This window comes from Hyla sarda, chromosome 4 (assembly GCF_029499605.1).
Source record: "Hyla sarda isolate aHylSar1 chromosome 4, aHylSar1.hap1, whole genome shotgun sequence".
NCBI classification, from domain to species: domain Eukaryota; kingdom Metazoa; phylum Chordata; class Amphibia; order Anura; family Hylidae; genus Hyla; species Hyla sarda.
In genome coordinates, this window is record NC_079192.1 from 296,228,120 (window position 1) to 296,244,521 (window position 16,402).

A 16,402-nucleotide genomic window follows, 5' to 3' on the forward strand; every position below is an offset into this window, starting at 1 on the left:
GTATATGGCTCTTAACTCTTTGACATTGGAGGATAGGGGAAGTTCCTCTATACTCCACTTCTCTGCAATCTTTCTCCCTAGAAGGTGTGCTCCCCATCCTGACCCTGAAGCATCTGTTGTAAGTATTAACCAACTTGGTTCCTGAAGACACATTTCGTCTTGAGGGACTGCCCACCACTTCAGAGACCTGCGGACTGAGGGAGATAGGGTGATGAGAGAGTCCAGGGAGGAAATCTTTCTGTCCCAGTTTAGCAGAATCTGGGACTGAAGGGCTCTCATGTGCCAGAGGGCCCATGGAACTGCCTCCGCCGAGGAGGACAGGAGACCCAAAAACTTCATTAGAGTTCTCAGAGAGACCCTACGGGGAACTCGCAGAAACTGATAACCTTTGATGATCCTGTCTTTCCTTGCTGGAGAAAGAAAAATCTTCATATTGCTGGAATCTATTTGAAAACTTAGAAATGTTGTCTCCTTCTCTGGAGTCAGATGTGATTTCTCCATATTGACTATCCAACCTAATCTGCGAAGAAGACAAAGTTAGATCTGTGTGAAGGAGACTCTCTTCCTGAGATCTGGCTAAGATGAGCCAATCGTCCAAATATGGGACTATACGTATCCCCTGAAGTCTGAGAACTGCCATCATAGAAGATATTATCTTTGTGAATACAAAGGGGGCTGTTGGGATCCCAAAGGGAACCACACGGAACTGTAGATGGTGAAGAATCCCCCTGATTCGGACAGCGATACAGAGAAATTTCTTAAGATCTACTGCAATAGGCACATGGAAATAGGCGTCCTTGAGGTCTAATGATACCATGTAGTCGTCGTTCTGGAGTAGTAATTTTACGGACCTTATAGTCTCCATGCGGAAACTTTTCTTTAGAATAAATCTGTTTAGGTAACGGAGGTCTATTACGAGTCTCCACTCTCCACCTGGCTTTGGAACAAGGAATACTGGGGAGTAAATTCCCCTGCTCCTTTTCACAAGGGGTACAGACTCTACAGCATTTAGAGATATGAGCGCCAAGATGGACCTTTCTAAGACCTCCTGCCTCAGCTGTTTGGGAACAGGGTACCTTTCTGGAGGATGAGAGGTTAGAGGTGGAGCATAACCCCCCTGAATAATGTTTAGGACCCATACATCTTTTATCGTTTGCTTCCAAGCAGGTAGAAAAAATTGGAGACGTCCGCCCACTGGCAGATAGTCAGAAATCCTGCTTTTTGGAGTCTCTACCTCTAGAGGCTCCTCTTCTAGAGGATCCAGATCCTCTGCCATGAGCAGACCCTCTGGTCTGTCTGGACCTCTGGGGGGAGTGGTCAAGTCTGGACTGACTATATCTCCCCCAAAAGGAACGATATGGGATAGGGAGGTTCTTACCCTTCCTGTTGGACAACTCCTCCATGATGGTATCTAACTCAGGACCAAACAATTTGTCTGGTACATATTCTAGGTCACATAAGCTATACTTAGAGGAGGTGTCGCTGGGCCACTGCTTAATCCATAATGCCCTTCTGGCAGCGCAGGATAAGGACATATTTTGAGCTGCTAACTTAACTTGTTGGTTATTTGCATCATTTAAATAATCCATACCTAAGTTGATATACTTAAATGATTTAAGGATGTCTTCCCTACTGACTCCAGAATCTATATCGTCCTGCTCTCTGGAGATCCAGGACTTCATGGCTTTAATAACTTCGTGTAAAGCACACCCCACCGTAGTCTGACTAGTAGCGGTCGAATAGGAGCGCCTGAGGGTGACCTCAATTCTGCAATCCATAGGATCTGACAGGTTAGATCCATCTTTAGATGGGATTATGGTCCTCTTGGATAATTTTGCAATAGCAAAATCGACCTTAGGTGGGGAGATCCAATCTTTACATTTGGATTGATCTAGAGGGAAAAGGGTTTTAAAGCGTCTGTTTAATACAGGCGCCTTTTCAGGGTTCTGCCACTCCTTTTTTATCAGATCCATTAGAGTGTCATCAATGGAAAAAACTCTGGGCCCCCTGGATGTGGATGGAGTCTCTCCCTGAGAATCAGGCTGACCCTCGGTTTGAACAGCTCTAATGAATTTTGGGAATTTTTCAATGGGAAAATTCTCCTTCCCTTGAATTTCTACCTCTTCAGATGAAGAGGAATTAGCTTCATCCACTACTCTAAATTCCTCCTCAGAGTGGACTATAGTGGAGGAATCGCCTCTCCTGGGGGTCTTGGCTGCAGGGGGTGCTACTGCAAGGGAGTCCTTTAACTCTTTAATAGAGGATGCCACAAAGTCCTTAACCCACACAAACATGTCTTGCATAGAAGGCTCCTGGTTAGGAGGAAGGCGTGGACGGCATGCATTGCAGGTGGAATATTCATAACCATCAGGCAGAGGAACTTTACATGAAGAACATTCTGAATGTTTTCTTTTGTGGGCAGTTTTTCCCCTGGATTCCCTGTGGCCACCAGAACCCCCAGATTCTCTGGATGACATCTGAATAGAAAGAAATATTCATATATATAAAAACATATTTAAGAGTAAGCACCTAAACAAAGGAAGATTTAAAACCTACAAGGAGAATACAGCAGTAGTTCTTTGGCAAGAAAAAAACAAGCTCAGTAGTAAGAAAGCAAGGTGATAAACCTAACACCTGGCAGGCTCAAAAGAGACTGAACTGCTGTGAATAGGGCGCTTAAATAAGGAGCCCCAACTTAGGCCATGCCCCCTACTTCTGGTCCCCATCTGGAATAAACAAAAGAGAATCAGTTGTAAAGAGAAACCATAGTAATACTTATCCTGTATAGAAAGGAAAGAAATTCCCAGTAAGAACTTAGTTCTGAATAAGGTTTGCTAAACCTAAGCGTCCCACTGGTACGTGAAAAGACCGGAAGGAGACTTCCGGTGACGTCACCGGAAGATGACGTCACAGGGCAGCGCCGGCGCTCGGAGAGAGCTATGGACCACGGAAAAATGGCGCCGCGCACCGGAGCTGTAAGAAAAGAAAGATTTAGTGAGTAACACATTAGCAGCGGGACAGGTTCAGCATGTCCTAGCTCACATCAGGACAGAATAAAAACTCGCTGTTCTGATGTGAGAGGACAGGTTATATAGGCACAGGGGGAGGTGCCTTATTGCTTTATATTTATATATAAAAAAATTCCCTGTCCAATTAGCTCACATGGGCGGAAACCCCGTTTGTGCTGCTGAGGGACGACAGGGAATCAGTTCTTATCCAGGTACCACCGAGTGGTGGTGGAGTGGTGTTACACCTTGCATCTGGCTGCCCTTTCCTGCGGCAGGGCATGTTTGCTTTTCAGACCAAGGCCAAATTGTGAATTTTCAGGATTACATTGTTTTAACTTTTTACTGTCCTGCTTTTTTATGTATAGTATTCCCCAGGAATAAGAAATAACAGATTACGTAGTGTATTAGTAAATGTGTAGTTGCTACAATTGCAAGACTGGCCAGACCCCGGTAACCAGGCAATCTGCCAAGACCTTTTGCGCTGACTGTTATCATTTTGAACTATTTTCTTTTGAAGTCTGTGGAACATCTCACTTGCTTCTCCTGGTGTTGTCCATCTGGCTCCTAAAAATCTTATGTCCGCCCCTACCCCAGTGGATGTAATTCTTACTCAGTACTTCAAAATGGTGAGAACGACACCGTTCATAATGCTACAAACATTATAATGTCATCCCAGCATGTTTATGAATATATAATGTACCTATATAACATGAAAGAAAATACAACTGTCACCTTAGAGAACTCTAGACTTTACTGTCTGAATAAAGCGCATGTCTATGGAGAATAAGAAATAACGGATTATGTGGTGTATTCGTAAATGTGTAGTTGCCACAATCACTTTATCATAATACTAATCATTTCTATGTGTGGTGTCCCAGTACCGCATTTCATTCGGTAGTTATTTATCTATGGGTCCCCGTAGCCAGAGTCCCTAGGACTTAGTAATATTTGTTAGTCAGTCCGCCCCTAGTCGCCTCTATTATAGTGTGTAGCTTCCTAATTCATCCATAGAATAATGTATATAGTATTATTCCTGCATATAAATGGTTAATTACTTGTTTCCATGGTGTCGCAGGGCCTTCAGGTGATGTGATGCGTTCCAGGCCTCACTCTGGTATCTCTAGCCTCATTTTGGGTTTTGCAATGTATATAGATCCTGTGATGTAAGCAATCCCATGATACCATGTAAAGTGAGTGGCAGACGTTCGGACCAATCAAAATCACCACGCCCCCTGCCCATATAAGGGAGCGGCGGCCATCTTGTCGCTTTTCTTTCTCCTGGCTCTTGATGAGAGAAGACCTATATCTCAGTAATTGCAGTGAGTTAGGCCTGAGCCTTGCGGTAACGGCTGAATTATCTAAATTATAGAGTGTATCATCCCCTAAGCACTCTGCAGTATCACCGGACTCAATATTTCCCCTAAATCCGGACGGATCTGCCCATCATTCCCTAAATTCAGAGACTATAAGTTTCATGCAAGGTCCGCAACTTCTGCCAGTCGCTAAGCAACCTAAGAACTGTTATATGAGACTGTTACTACGTATTGGATATTGCAAGCACTGCAGTAAAGTTATTAAAGTTCAAGTTAAATCTGCTTGTGGACCTTCAGTCATTTCATTGCACCTATCGCTTCTGGGAAGGGCGGCGATAGGTTGGAACATAGATTCAGCATACCAGCCCTCACCCTGGCATCACGAGTGACTGGGTTAATATTAACCCCTCATGTACCAACCTCATACCATCCCTACCATACACCCCCAAAGGGCTACCACATATGTATCTATTTGATAGGGCCATGTGCTACTTGGAATGAAGCATGTCACCTGCCTTCTGTGGCTTTTATGTTACAATCTAGGTTATAAATTCATACATTTTAGTGTCAAAGTGTGTCTGAAAAAATATTGTCAGGGAGTGGATTTACCGTATTTTTCGCTGTATAAGACACACTTTTTCTTCCCCATAACTGGGGGGGAAAGTTGGTGTGTCTTATACAGCAAATACACACCTATCGTCGCGGTCCCTGCGGCCATCAACGGCCGGGACCCGCGGCTAATACAGGACATCACCGATCGCGGTGATGCCCTGTATTAACCCTTCAGACGTGCCGATCAACGCTGGCTGCCGCGTCTGAAGTGAAAGCGACACTAACCCAGCTGCTCAGTCAGGCTGTTCGGGACCGCCGCGGTGAAATCCCGAACAGCTTACAGGACACCAGAAGGGACCTTACCTGCCTCCTCGGTGTCTACTCCGTGCCGGGATCCCCTGCATGGCCGTCGCTCTCCTTCGACGTCATCACGTCGTTGCGCACGCCGTCACGTGATCCAATAGGAGCGGCGTGCATAGCGACGTGATGGCGGCGACAGTGAGCGTGGATCCCGGGGAAGACGACGTCCAGAGCGACGGGGACACCCCGGGGATGCGACGACAGCGATGGAGTGACATCCCGGGCAGTGGTGACGGGTCCGTAGCGGCAGGGACACGCGAGTATTACCTCCTATACCTGTGGCCTTAACCTGCGGACCTCCAGATGTTGCAAAACTACAACACCCAGCATGCCCGGACAGCCAATGGCTGTCCGGGCATGCTGGGAGTTGTAGTTTTGCAACATCTGGAGGTCCGCAGGTTGAAGATCACTGTTGGGTTCAGAATCTTTTTTTCTAGATTTTGCACCTTTGGGTGCGTCTTATATGCCGGTGCGTCTTATAAGGCGAAAAATACGGTACTTTCACTGCTATCTGGATGAAAATGTGACAGAGGCCTTCAAAGGGTAAACAAAAAATAAAGAGAAAAGTAGCCTCCCGTTTCAAATGTCTGCCTATTTTACATACAGTATAAGTGGTAGAAGAAAAGACAGAGGGGGAGGGAGGTAAAGCTAAACTATTTCAAATGTAAAGCAACACTTTTTATTGTAGTAAATGTGAATTTTTTGTGATACTGTAAAAAACAAAAACAAAAAGATAAAATAAGACCTAGTATATCACAAAAAGTGGTGCAAAAACAATTTTAATAACTGAATTAGAAGAAACTAAAAAAAAAATTGAAATTTGCATATACTGAAAAAAAAGTTCTGGTCAAGAAGGTGGGTAACAAGCCTAGCCTGAAAGTAGTTGTCTGGTAGTTTTTTTTCCCCCCCAATAAAAACACGACCAGGCTGCCTTTTAAAACAACCTCCCTTGGTCCCACCCGTAGCCTTTGGTATCGCTGCTCCTGCTGCTCAGCCAACCCCAGCACGTGATCTCTGGTAAACTTCACTTATTGGTGCTGGGGCTAAATGTGCTACATTGGCGTTCAACCAATCTATGGCACCTCAGTCAGCCATTGGATGAGCAGCTCTCTTATTACCCAGGCTCCAGCACCAGAAAGTGGAATGCAGTGGAGACTGGAAGCTACAGGGACAGTGAGGGAAGTATAGTTTTTGTTTTTTTAAATAAAAAGCAGCCATGTTTCGGCAGGAAAAACTGCAAATGGGATAAAACTACCACTAACTGGATGATGAGGAGGATAGGAGACCAATATTGGCACATCAGGGGTGCCCGGGCATTTAGGATAAATAAAATAAAAAAATGCTGGATAACCCCTTTGACTACCAATAACACTGGTCCCTGCACACTGAAGTTATTGGAAGTAGGCAGCTTTTCTCATCAGAAGCAGCAAAAAGCGGTAACCAGTGGGGATTAAAAAGCACTAGAAATGGGGCTGCACGGGATCGGGTTAGATAAACATGACTTGTTTTTTTTCCATTCTTACCGCTCCACAGCAACATATCAAAATTTCTTTACCCCATTAATATTTGAATGATGTACAACCCTTAAAGAGAGCGTTTTGCATATCCTTTCTCTTTAAAGGACAAGTATCATGAAAAAAAAAAAAAAAAAGTATCTCCTATCCGTTTTTTTTTTTTCTCCATACTTGTCCTTTAAGGTTCCAAACGTCTTTATGACACTCTTTTTTAAGAGAAACATTACTGCTTTAGTCCCACAATAATAGGCCTCTCACTGGCCAGCACACTCTGATACGCACTAATAGACGAATGCACTGGGTCTCAGTACTGATACACAATTGTGAAAATGTGAAGTGGCTGCTGATACATCTGACAGAAATATAGAACTACTTTATTTAAATGCATAATAATGACAAACTTTCAATTACAATGTTTTTAATTAGAAAACGTAAGTGTGTACATTAAACTGTACTTCACATCTATTTTACATGGCAGCAAAAAACACCTGGAGCCACATATAGAATTTAGCTCATAAGACAAACAAACGGTATTGCCCTTAGAAATCCGTTTTCTTCTAAAAGAAAGACAACTGTCCTTATTTATTCTTATATGTGCCCCCACAGCATTAAAGGGGTACTCCGGCCCTAAGACATCTTATCCCCTATCCAAAGGTCCTGCCGCTGGGGACCCCTGCAATCTTTCATGCAGCACCCCGCTATCATCAGCCTCTGGAGCGATCATCACTCCGGGTCTGATTAACCCCTTTATCCCCGGGGGTTTTTCAGTTTTTGCATTTTTGTTTTTTCCTCCTTACCTTTAAAAAAAATCATAACTCTTTCAATTTTGCACCTAAAAATCCATATGTTGGCTTATTTTTTGCGCCACCAATTCTACTTTGTAATGACGTCAGTCATTTTACCCAAAAATCTACGGCGAAACTGGAAAAAAAAATCATTGTGAGACAAAATAAAAAAAACAAAACACCATTTTGTAAATTTTGGGGGCTTCCGTTTCTACGCAGTGTATTCTTTGGTAAAAATTACACCTTCTCTTTATTCTGTAGGTCCATAAGATTAAAATGATACCCTACTTATATAGGTTTGATTTTGTCGTACTTCTGAAAAAAAATCATAACTACATGCAGGAAAATGTATAGGTTTAAAATTGTCATATTCTGACCCCTATAACTTTTTTATTTGTCTGCGTATGGGGCGGTGTGAGGGCTCATTTTTTGCACTGTGATCTGAAGTTTTTAGCGCTACCATTTTTGTATTCATAGGACTTATTGTTAATTAACAATATATTTCTATAATTCAGACATTTCTGCACACGGTGATAACACGTTTATTTACACTTTTTTTTTTAAATGGGAAAAGGGGGGCGAGTCAAACTTTTATTAGGGAAGGTGTTAAATGATCTTTATTCACTTTTTTTCCCAATGTTATAGCTCCCATAGGGGACTATAACACTGCACACACTGATCTTTTACATTGATCAATGGTTTGTCATAGGAAACCAGTGATCAATGATTCTGCCGCTTGACTGCTCATGCCTTGATCTCAGGCACTGAACAGTCATTCGGCGATCGGACACCAGGATGCAAGGTAAGGGACCCTCCTGCTGTATCACAGCTGTTCGGGATGCCGTGATTTTGATGCGGACATCCCAAACATCTCCCTGAGCTAACCGGCAATTATTTACTTTAACTTTAGACGCGAAGTTCAACTTTGAACGCCGCGTCTAAAGGGTTAATAGCGCGCTATTACATTGTTAGAGGCCGGGCGCTATTGTTAGAGGCCTGGCCCGACCCGCTATGATGTGGGGGGCCAGGCGGTGGCCCCGCGTTATAGAAAGCGAGCGGACTCATGACGTACCGGTACGTCATGGGTCCTGTAGGGGTTAATCACGATCACGGGGCCAGAGTATTGTGATATCACGGCTCCGCCCCATGTGATGTCACGATCACGGGGCCAGAGTATCTTGAGCGGGACCCCCATGATCAGGCATCTTATCCCCTATCCTTTGGATAGGGGATAAGATGTCTTAGGGCCAGAGTACCCCTTTATAGAGACTGTCCAGCGATGAAACCTATTTTCAACTGTCAAACATATATTGGTTAAGAAAAAGTGTTTATTTAACTACCTTTCTGTGGTCTTTTATGTGTTCCTTCTGTTTTAGATGCAAACTGTCTGCTCTGTTGCCCAAATATCTGCTTGGTGTAAATCCTGTAATGCAATTCCTCTTCCTGTGTACACTATAGCTAGGAATGCAGCCAACACACTCTCCCTTTATGTGGGTAGGTTTTTAGTCAATAAGGTGTAGTGGGAGGGAGACAGAGTTGGCTGAATTCCCAGCTATAGTGTATGCAGGAAGTTACTGCATTGCAGTAATTAAAGTTTTTACAGCAGACAGGAAGTAAGGCTAAATAAGAGCAGTTCGTAAAGCAGAACGTAAAGTTGAAAAACTGCAGACAAGTAGTTAAGTAGTTAAATAACTGATACTGATGTGTTCATTCATGAGAAAGTATGTTTCATCATCTGACAACCCCCTTTTAACAACAATGTTTGTTATGTATTGTAGCCACTATTATTCCACCATTGCCAAGTCTTTGAGAGCATGACTGCGTGGCTTCTTGGCTTTGTATCCAGGTCTCAGAAATTCTATTTTCCTCTTCTTAGCTTCAATTTTGTTCTTGTGTTTTTTTAGCTTCTTCTTTGCTGCCACTTCAGGATTTGCTACCGCCTAAATGAGATACACACATTCTCATGTATATGATAACATAGACAATGGTCATCATCTAATTGTATGGAAATTGATTTTAGTCAAAGACATAAAGATTTTATCTAAGAACAGCCACTTTACCTGTAGTGCTTTCTGCTTCTTCCTCATAACTCTCTTTAGATTGGCTTGTTTCTGTACATAAGAAAAAGACAAGGAGAAGCACTCTAGTCCAACCAAGCTCTTCAGAAGCTCAATTATTTCTTGAGAAAGGTTTTTCAGTGTAGGGTCTAAGAAAAAAAAAAAAAAAAGAGGACATGAAAAATGTGAAAAAAGAAAGCTGTACCAAAATTGCAGGCTAATTTATATAATCAACAACAAGGAAAGGGTAAATGATATCTGGCACCCGAGCCAGTCCAATAATTATGTCCCTTGGTAGATGGCAAAAATTATATCATAGAAAGCCACCAATGAAGCTCGGATAATTAGAAAACTCCATTTTACTAAGAGTGGTAGTGTACAAAACAGTGCTAGGGAGGGGAATAAGGGTACAGGTGAAGCCTACACTGGAGTCCCTACCTATCTAGGTTGGGATCTCCTGATTCGAAGTATGAATAAGGTATGGGAAAAAATACAAAATTATATACAAGTCTAGCAGACTTCTTACCAACGCGTTTCGCCCATAGATTATAAGGGCTCATCAAAGATATTACAATAATATGATAAAGCATTAATAATATAAGCACAAAAGATTAATAATATTAGTGATATTAGTACAGCGCCAGTGGGTTAGTGGGTGTCAGCCGGTCTTTTAAAGATAGAAACGATGGTCACTGTCAGTGCAAGGTGTAAGCATGTCGAAATCTGACAAATTGAGTTGGTAAATAAGAAATAACAGTGACAGGTCACTGTAATTTCTTATTGACCAACTCAATTTGTGACAGACTATATTTTTCTTTTTGCAGTGGGCATGAAAACAAATTCTAATGGACAGAATGAAACTACCCTGAGAATTTTTGTCTAGATATCTGCCTACTTTCTTCTATTTCCAGGTTACTATGTATACAACCCTATTCTATTCTACTCTAGTCTTGTCAGATATCGACGTGCTTACACCTTGCACTGACAGTGACCATCATTTCTATCTTTAAAATACCGTCTGACACCCACTAACCACTGACGCTGTACTAATATCACTAATATTATTAATCTTTTGTGCTTATATCATTAATGCTTTATCATATTCTTGTAATATCTTTGTTCTTTGTACCCTATTGTGGTCTCCTCTTACTCCCTGATGAGCCCTTATAATCTATGGGCGAAACGCGTTGGCAAAAGAGGTCCGCTAGACTTGTATATAATATTGTATTTTTCCCCGTACTCTATCCACACTTAGAATCAGGAGATCTCCACCTAGATAGGTAGGGACTCCAGTGTAGGCATTCACCTGTACCCCTATTTCCCTCCCTAGCACTGTTTTGTACACTACTACTCTTAGTATAATTGAGTTTTCTACATATCCGAGCCTGATTGGTGACTTTCTATGATATATAATTTATATCATCATAACTTCTGCAATTTCAAACTTTTGACAATAGTTGGAAGCCTGGGTGCTGAGCCTCACATCAAATGCTAAAAGGACAGATGAGCTCAGTTGAGTGTTCATTTTATACGAAAGGTCACATCACTAGATGATAAAATGTAATATTGTTTTTCCCTGATACTTGTACAATATCTTTTAACAAGATTTATGTTTCTGCATATTTTTCACATACATTAGTGTTCAAACAAGAAAAAGGCACCACCAGAAATTGTTATTCACCAGAACAACTTCTGTATTTGCTAAAGCCTGTTAACCTCTTAACCCCTTAAGGACTCAGCCCATTTTGGCCTTAAGGACTCAGACAATTTAATTTTTACGTTTTCATTTTTTCCTCCTCGCCTTCTAAAAATCATAACTTTTATATTTTCATCCACAGACTAGTATGAGGGCTTGTTTTTTGCGCGACCAGTTTGTAATGACATCACTCATATCATAAAATGTATGGCGCAACCAAAAAACACTATTTTTGTGGGGAAATGAAAACGAAAAAGGCAATTTTGCTAATTTTGGAAGGTTTCGTTTTCACGCCGTACAATTTATGGTAAAAACGACGTGTGTTCTTTATTCTGAGGGTCAATACGATTAAAATGATACCCATTATTACATACTTTTATATTATTGTTGCGCTTAAAAAAAATCACAAACTTTTTAACCAAATTAGTACGTTTATAATCCCTTTATTTTGATGACCTCTAACTTTTTTATTTTTCCATATAAGCGGCGGTATGGGGGCTCATTTTTTGCGCCATGATCTGTACTTTTTTTTGATACCACATTTGCATATAAAAAACTTTTAATTCATTTTTTATAATTTTTTTTTAAATAAAATGTATTAAAAAAGTAGGAATTTTAGCCTTTTTTTTTTTTTCGTTCACGCCGTTCACCGTACGGGATCATTAACATTTTATTTTAATAGTTCGGACATTTACGCACACGGCGATACCAAATATGTGTATAAAAAATTTTTTTTACGCTTTTTGGGGGTAAAATAGGAAAAAACGGACGTTTTACTTTTTTATTGGGGGAGGGGATTTTTCATTTTTTTTTTACTTTTACATTTTTTTTACACTTGAATAGTCCCCATAGGGGACTATTCATAGCAATACCATGATTGCTAATACTGATCTGTTCTATGTATAGGACATAGAACAGATCAGTGTTTTCGGTCATCTTCTGCTCTGGTCTGCTCGATCACAGACCAGAGCAGGAGACGCCGGGAGCCGGACGGAGGAAGGAGAGGGGACCTCCGTGCGGCGTTATGAATGATCGGATCCCCGCAGCGGCGCTGCGGGCGATCCGATCATTCATTCAAATCGCGCACTGCCGCAAATGCCGGGATCTGTATTGATCCCGGCACCTGAGGGGTTAATGGCACCTGAGGGGTATTCTCGTCTTGGAGCCGTTAAGGGTGTATGGAGAGGGCTCAGGGTTGGAGCCTGATCCATACCCAGCCAGCACAGAGCATTCTTCGATGCTGGCTATTTTAACAGTTTAGATGTCATATCAGTGGAGGGTTAAGATTCGTACTGGCTCATTGTGATGAGAAATTATGGAGGGGAGTCGATCCGTTGTCCCACAGCTTTTAAAGGCCTTGGTGTCTGCCGTGACTGATCTGCTGTTACAGCCTGGCTAAAGGGTTAAACGTAAAAAGATACATAATTCCACAAAGGGTTAAACGTAAAAAGATACATAATTCCCCCATGGAAAGAAAACTTTTAAAAAGGGGGAGAGGTCAGAAAATGATTTAAATAATTTAATTTTACTACTGTTTTGCAGCATATTTTACGGTAAAAAGGTGTCATTACAAAGTACAATTGGCCCCACAAAAAATGAACCCTCATATGGCTTTGTAGAGGAAAAAGAAGGAGAGGAGGAAAAAATAAAAGCCCCACAATTCAAATTTCCTGTACTATTCAGGGGGTTAAAAACTTTGGTGACTGGCAAAACACTGAGTGGGTGAATAAACATCTCACTTAAGTTAAAAGGGTATTCCCATCTCGGCTTGTTGTCCTTCTATTCATAGGATCCATAACTGTCCCTGGATTGAATGGAGCACACTGCATGTGGGCAGCTACCACTCCATTCATTCTTTATGGGGCTGCCAAATGTCCAAATAAGCCCTTTAAGTACTACTTTTTAGGTGTGCACCAAGTACCTATTTTCTTTACTGTGTAGATGTTGAGGGGTTTGAAGGGTCATTCATGCCAGATTTCAACACTCACAAGTCATGCTTGGAACACAATCACCTGGTATGCCCAGTATTCTGTCATACACTATACCGACACAGGGTGCAACTGGGACTATGAGAACAAAAAAAAAAAAAAAACACTTAAAGGGGTACTCTGCTGCTAGACATCTTATCCCCTATCCAAAGGATAGGGGATTAGATGTCTGATCATGGGGGTCCTGCCATTGGGCCCCCACAATTTCCCTGCAGCACTCGACATTTTAAAAACATATTCCAGGTTCCGGCAGCAGTGGTCGTGACATCACTGTCATGCCCCTTGTGGCGTCACGCCCCCTCCATTCATGTCTATGGGGCCACGACTGCCCGCTCCAAGCATTCTGAACAAAATGTTCAGAACGCTGTGGCACAGGAGTAACCCTTACATTGCACTCATATTCTATTACTATGATTATATGACTATTTCTCACCTTGGTCTGAATATGTGCTGTTGAGTTCTCTGAACAGTGGGGTAATGATAGTTGGCAGAAACGTCTTGACTTGGTCTTTTCCAAGATCTACTGCTATTGCTCCCAAGAATTTAAATACACATATTCTCTATGGCAGAAACACAGAAGGATCAACAAAGTTACAATTAACCAAAACGTGTCGAGAAATAAGCGAAATAAAAACAGACAACAAAACATACAAGTATTAACATCCAATTAAGACTTTATTTTCAAATAGACTGCAAGCACTTTCAAATGCTCATATTTTTTTACTGATGAATCTAAATATCTCCAACTTTTTAAGATTAATGTTATTTATTCTTATGGATCCTGAGTCTCTGTTTCCTGTTAAAGAGCTCTAAGTACCTGTCATTTTACAAGAAAACAGATGTAAATAAATTATGGGTGTCTGCAGCCACCACTGCATTTTGTGTTAAATATGAACTCAAATCTGAATGCAGTGAGTTCACAAGGCTCCTTTAGTGCTGGCAGCAGACAGACAATTTTATATAATTTAAAAGGGTTCTTCCTAGGACATTCCTTTAGATATCCACAGGATATGCAATATGTCTCAGATAGGGATCCTACTCTTAGGACCTGCATAGATCTTGAGGACCCCTGTACCTCTCTAACCTGCTTGTGGCCGCTGAAGGTGGTCAGGAACCTGAAAACCGACAAATTGCTGTCTTACACAGCTTACGTAACTCCAGTACGGGTAAATAGAAGTTGCCTGCATAAGTACCACAAGTTATACTAAATTTTTATAACTACAGCTCGCAGTACTACACCATGAACTAACTTCTTTATATTAAAGTGTACCTGTCGCTAGCAAATAATGCAGATAATACCATTACAGTGATCCCTCAACTTACAACGGCCTCAGCATAAAATAGTTTCAACATACAGTGGTCTTTTCTGGACCATTGTAACCAGACTCCACATACAATGCTACGGACAGTCCAGATTTGCGAAACGTGTCAATGGATGGAAGAACTGACCTATCACAATGGGCATTCACTGGTAAAACCCCTATATTCCTAAAGTACATGCACTGAATTCCTGTCTGGTAGTGCCCTCTACAGTACAGGGAGGTATTACATGTTCTATACTACTCCTTACCTGTGCCATGGTTAGCTGCTCCTTTGGACACCAAGTAAGGGCGGCTCCATTTTACTTTTTTTTAGGACATTGCGTGTACTGTACAGGACCCTGAAGAAGCTCCTGTCCTTGATATAGACAGTGATTTCCAGCTTCCAGCTGCTCTTTCTTTCTTTTATATGTCAGGATTTGCTTTATTTATATTAGTTATCTACTTATTTTTGTTTAATCCTCACTTTTTTTTCTATTTTTGGATGACATTTTGGTAGCTTCAGAACCAATTACCAGGTTTCCATAGAATTAAGGTCTCAACATACAATGGTCATCCTGGAACCAATATTGTAACTTGAGGGACCACTGTATATGTATATTTGTAATATACCTTGGTAAAATTTAAAAAAAATTATTTTTGGGTAAAAAAAAATGCTGTCCCTGTAGCTATTGCCTGTGTGTCTCCGTGAGGAGACCAAATAGAGGAAGCGAGGGCAGAACAAGCAGGGCTCTGTGCAGGCTCATGGCTTGTTAATTATCCTGCTACGTGGCACAGAGCACCTGCTTGTCCTCAGTGCACAGAGCACCTGCTTGTCCTCAGTGCACAGAGCACCTGCTTGTCCTCAGTGCACAGAGCACCTGCTTGTCCTCAGTGCACAGAGCACCTGCTTGTCCTCAGTGCACAGAGCACCTGCTTGTCCTCAGTGCACAGAGCACCTGCTTGTCCTCAGTGCACAGAGCACCTGCTTGTCCTCAGTGCACAGAGCACCTGCTTGTCCTCAGTGCACAGAGCACCTGCTTGTCCTCAGTGCACAGAGCACCTGCTTGTCCTCAGTGCACAGAGCACCTGCTTGTCCTCAGTGCACAGAGCACCTGCTTGTCCTCAGTGCACAGAGCACCTGCTTGTCCTCAGTGCACAGAGCACCTGCTTGTCCTCAGTGCACAGAGCACCTGCTTGTCCTCAGTGCACAGAGCACCTGCTTGTCCTCAGTGCACAGAGCACCTGCTTGTCCTCAGTGCACAGAGCACCTGCTTGTCCTCAGTGCACAGAGCACCTGCTTGTCCTCAGTGCACAGAGCACCTGCTTGTCCTCAGTGCACAGAGCACCTGCTTGTCCTCAGTGCACAGAGCACCTGCTTGTCCTCAGTGCACAGAGCACCTGCTTGTCCTCAGTGCACAGAGCACCTGCTTGTCCTCAGTGCACAGAGCACCTGCTTGTCCTCAGTGCACAGAGCACCTGCTTGTCCTCAGTGCACAGAGCACCTGCTTGTCCTCAGTGCACAGAGCACCTGCTTGTCCTCAGTGCACAGAGCAACTGCTTGTCCTCAGTGCACAGAGCACCTGCTTGTCCTCAGTGCACAGAGCACCTGCTTGTCCTCAGTGCACAGAGCACCTGCTTGTCCTCAGTGCACAGAGCACCTGCTTGTCCTCAGTGCACAGAGCCCTGCTTGTCCTCACTGTACAGAGCCCTGCTTGTCCTCAGTGCACAGAGTCCTGCTTGTCCTTACTGTACAGAGCCCTGCTTGTCCTCAGTGCACAGAGCCCTGCTTGTCCTTACTGTACAGAGCCCTGCTTGTCCTCACTGTACA

The 16,402-nt window shown here is 42.6% G+C and overlaps 1 protein-coding gene across 2 annotated transcripts in view; it reads right to left on the reverse strand.

Annotated features, from left to right (window-relative positions):
* Positions 1 to 7,100: 7,100 nt before the first annotated feature.
* The window catches only part of UTP20 (UTP20 small subunit processome component), a 145,753-nt gene continuing 136,451 nt past the window's right edge, over positions 7,101 to 16,402 (reverse strand). For both annotated transcript variants that reach the window (XM_056574591.1, XM_056574592.1), the window contains 3 exons: positions 13,707 to 13,833; positions 9,593 to 9,738; positions 7,101 to 9,472 (listed from right to left, as the gene is read on the reverse strand). In XM_056574591.1, the coding sequence (XP_056430566.1) occupies positions 9,317 to 9,472; positions 9,593 to 9,738; positions 13,707 to 13,833 (429 nt within the window). In that variant the 3' untranslated portion in view covers positions 7,101 to 9,316. The remainder of the gene's footprint in view (positions 9,473 to 9,592; positions 9,739 to 13,706; positions 13,834 to 16,402) is intronic.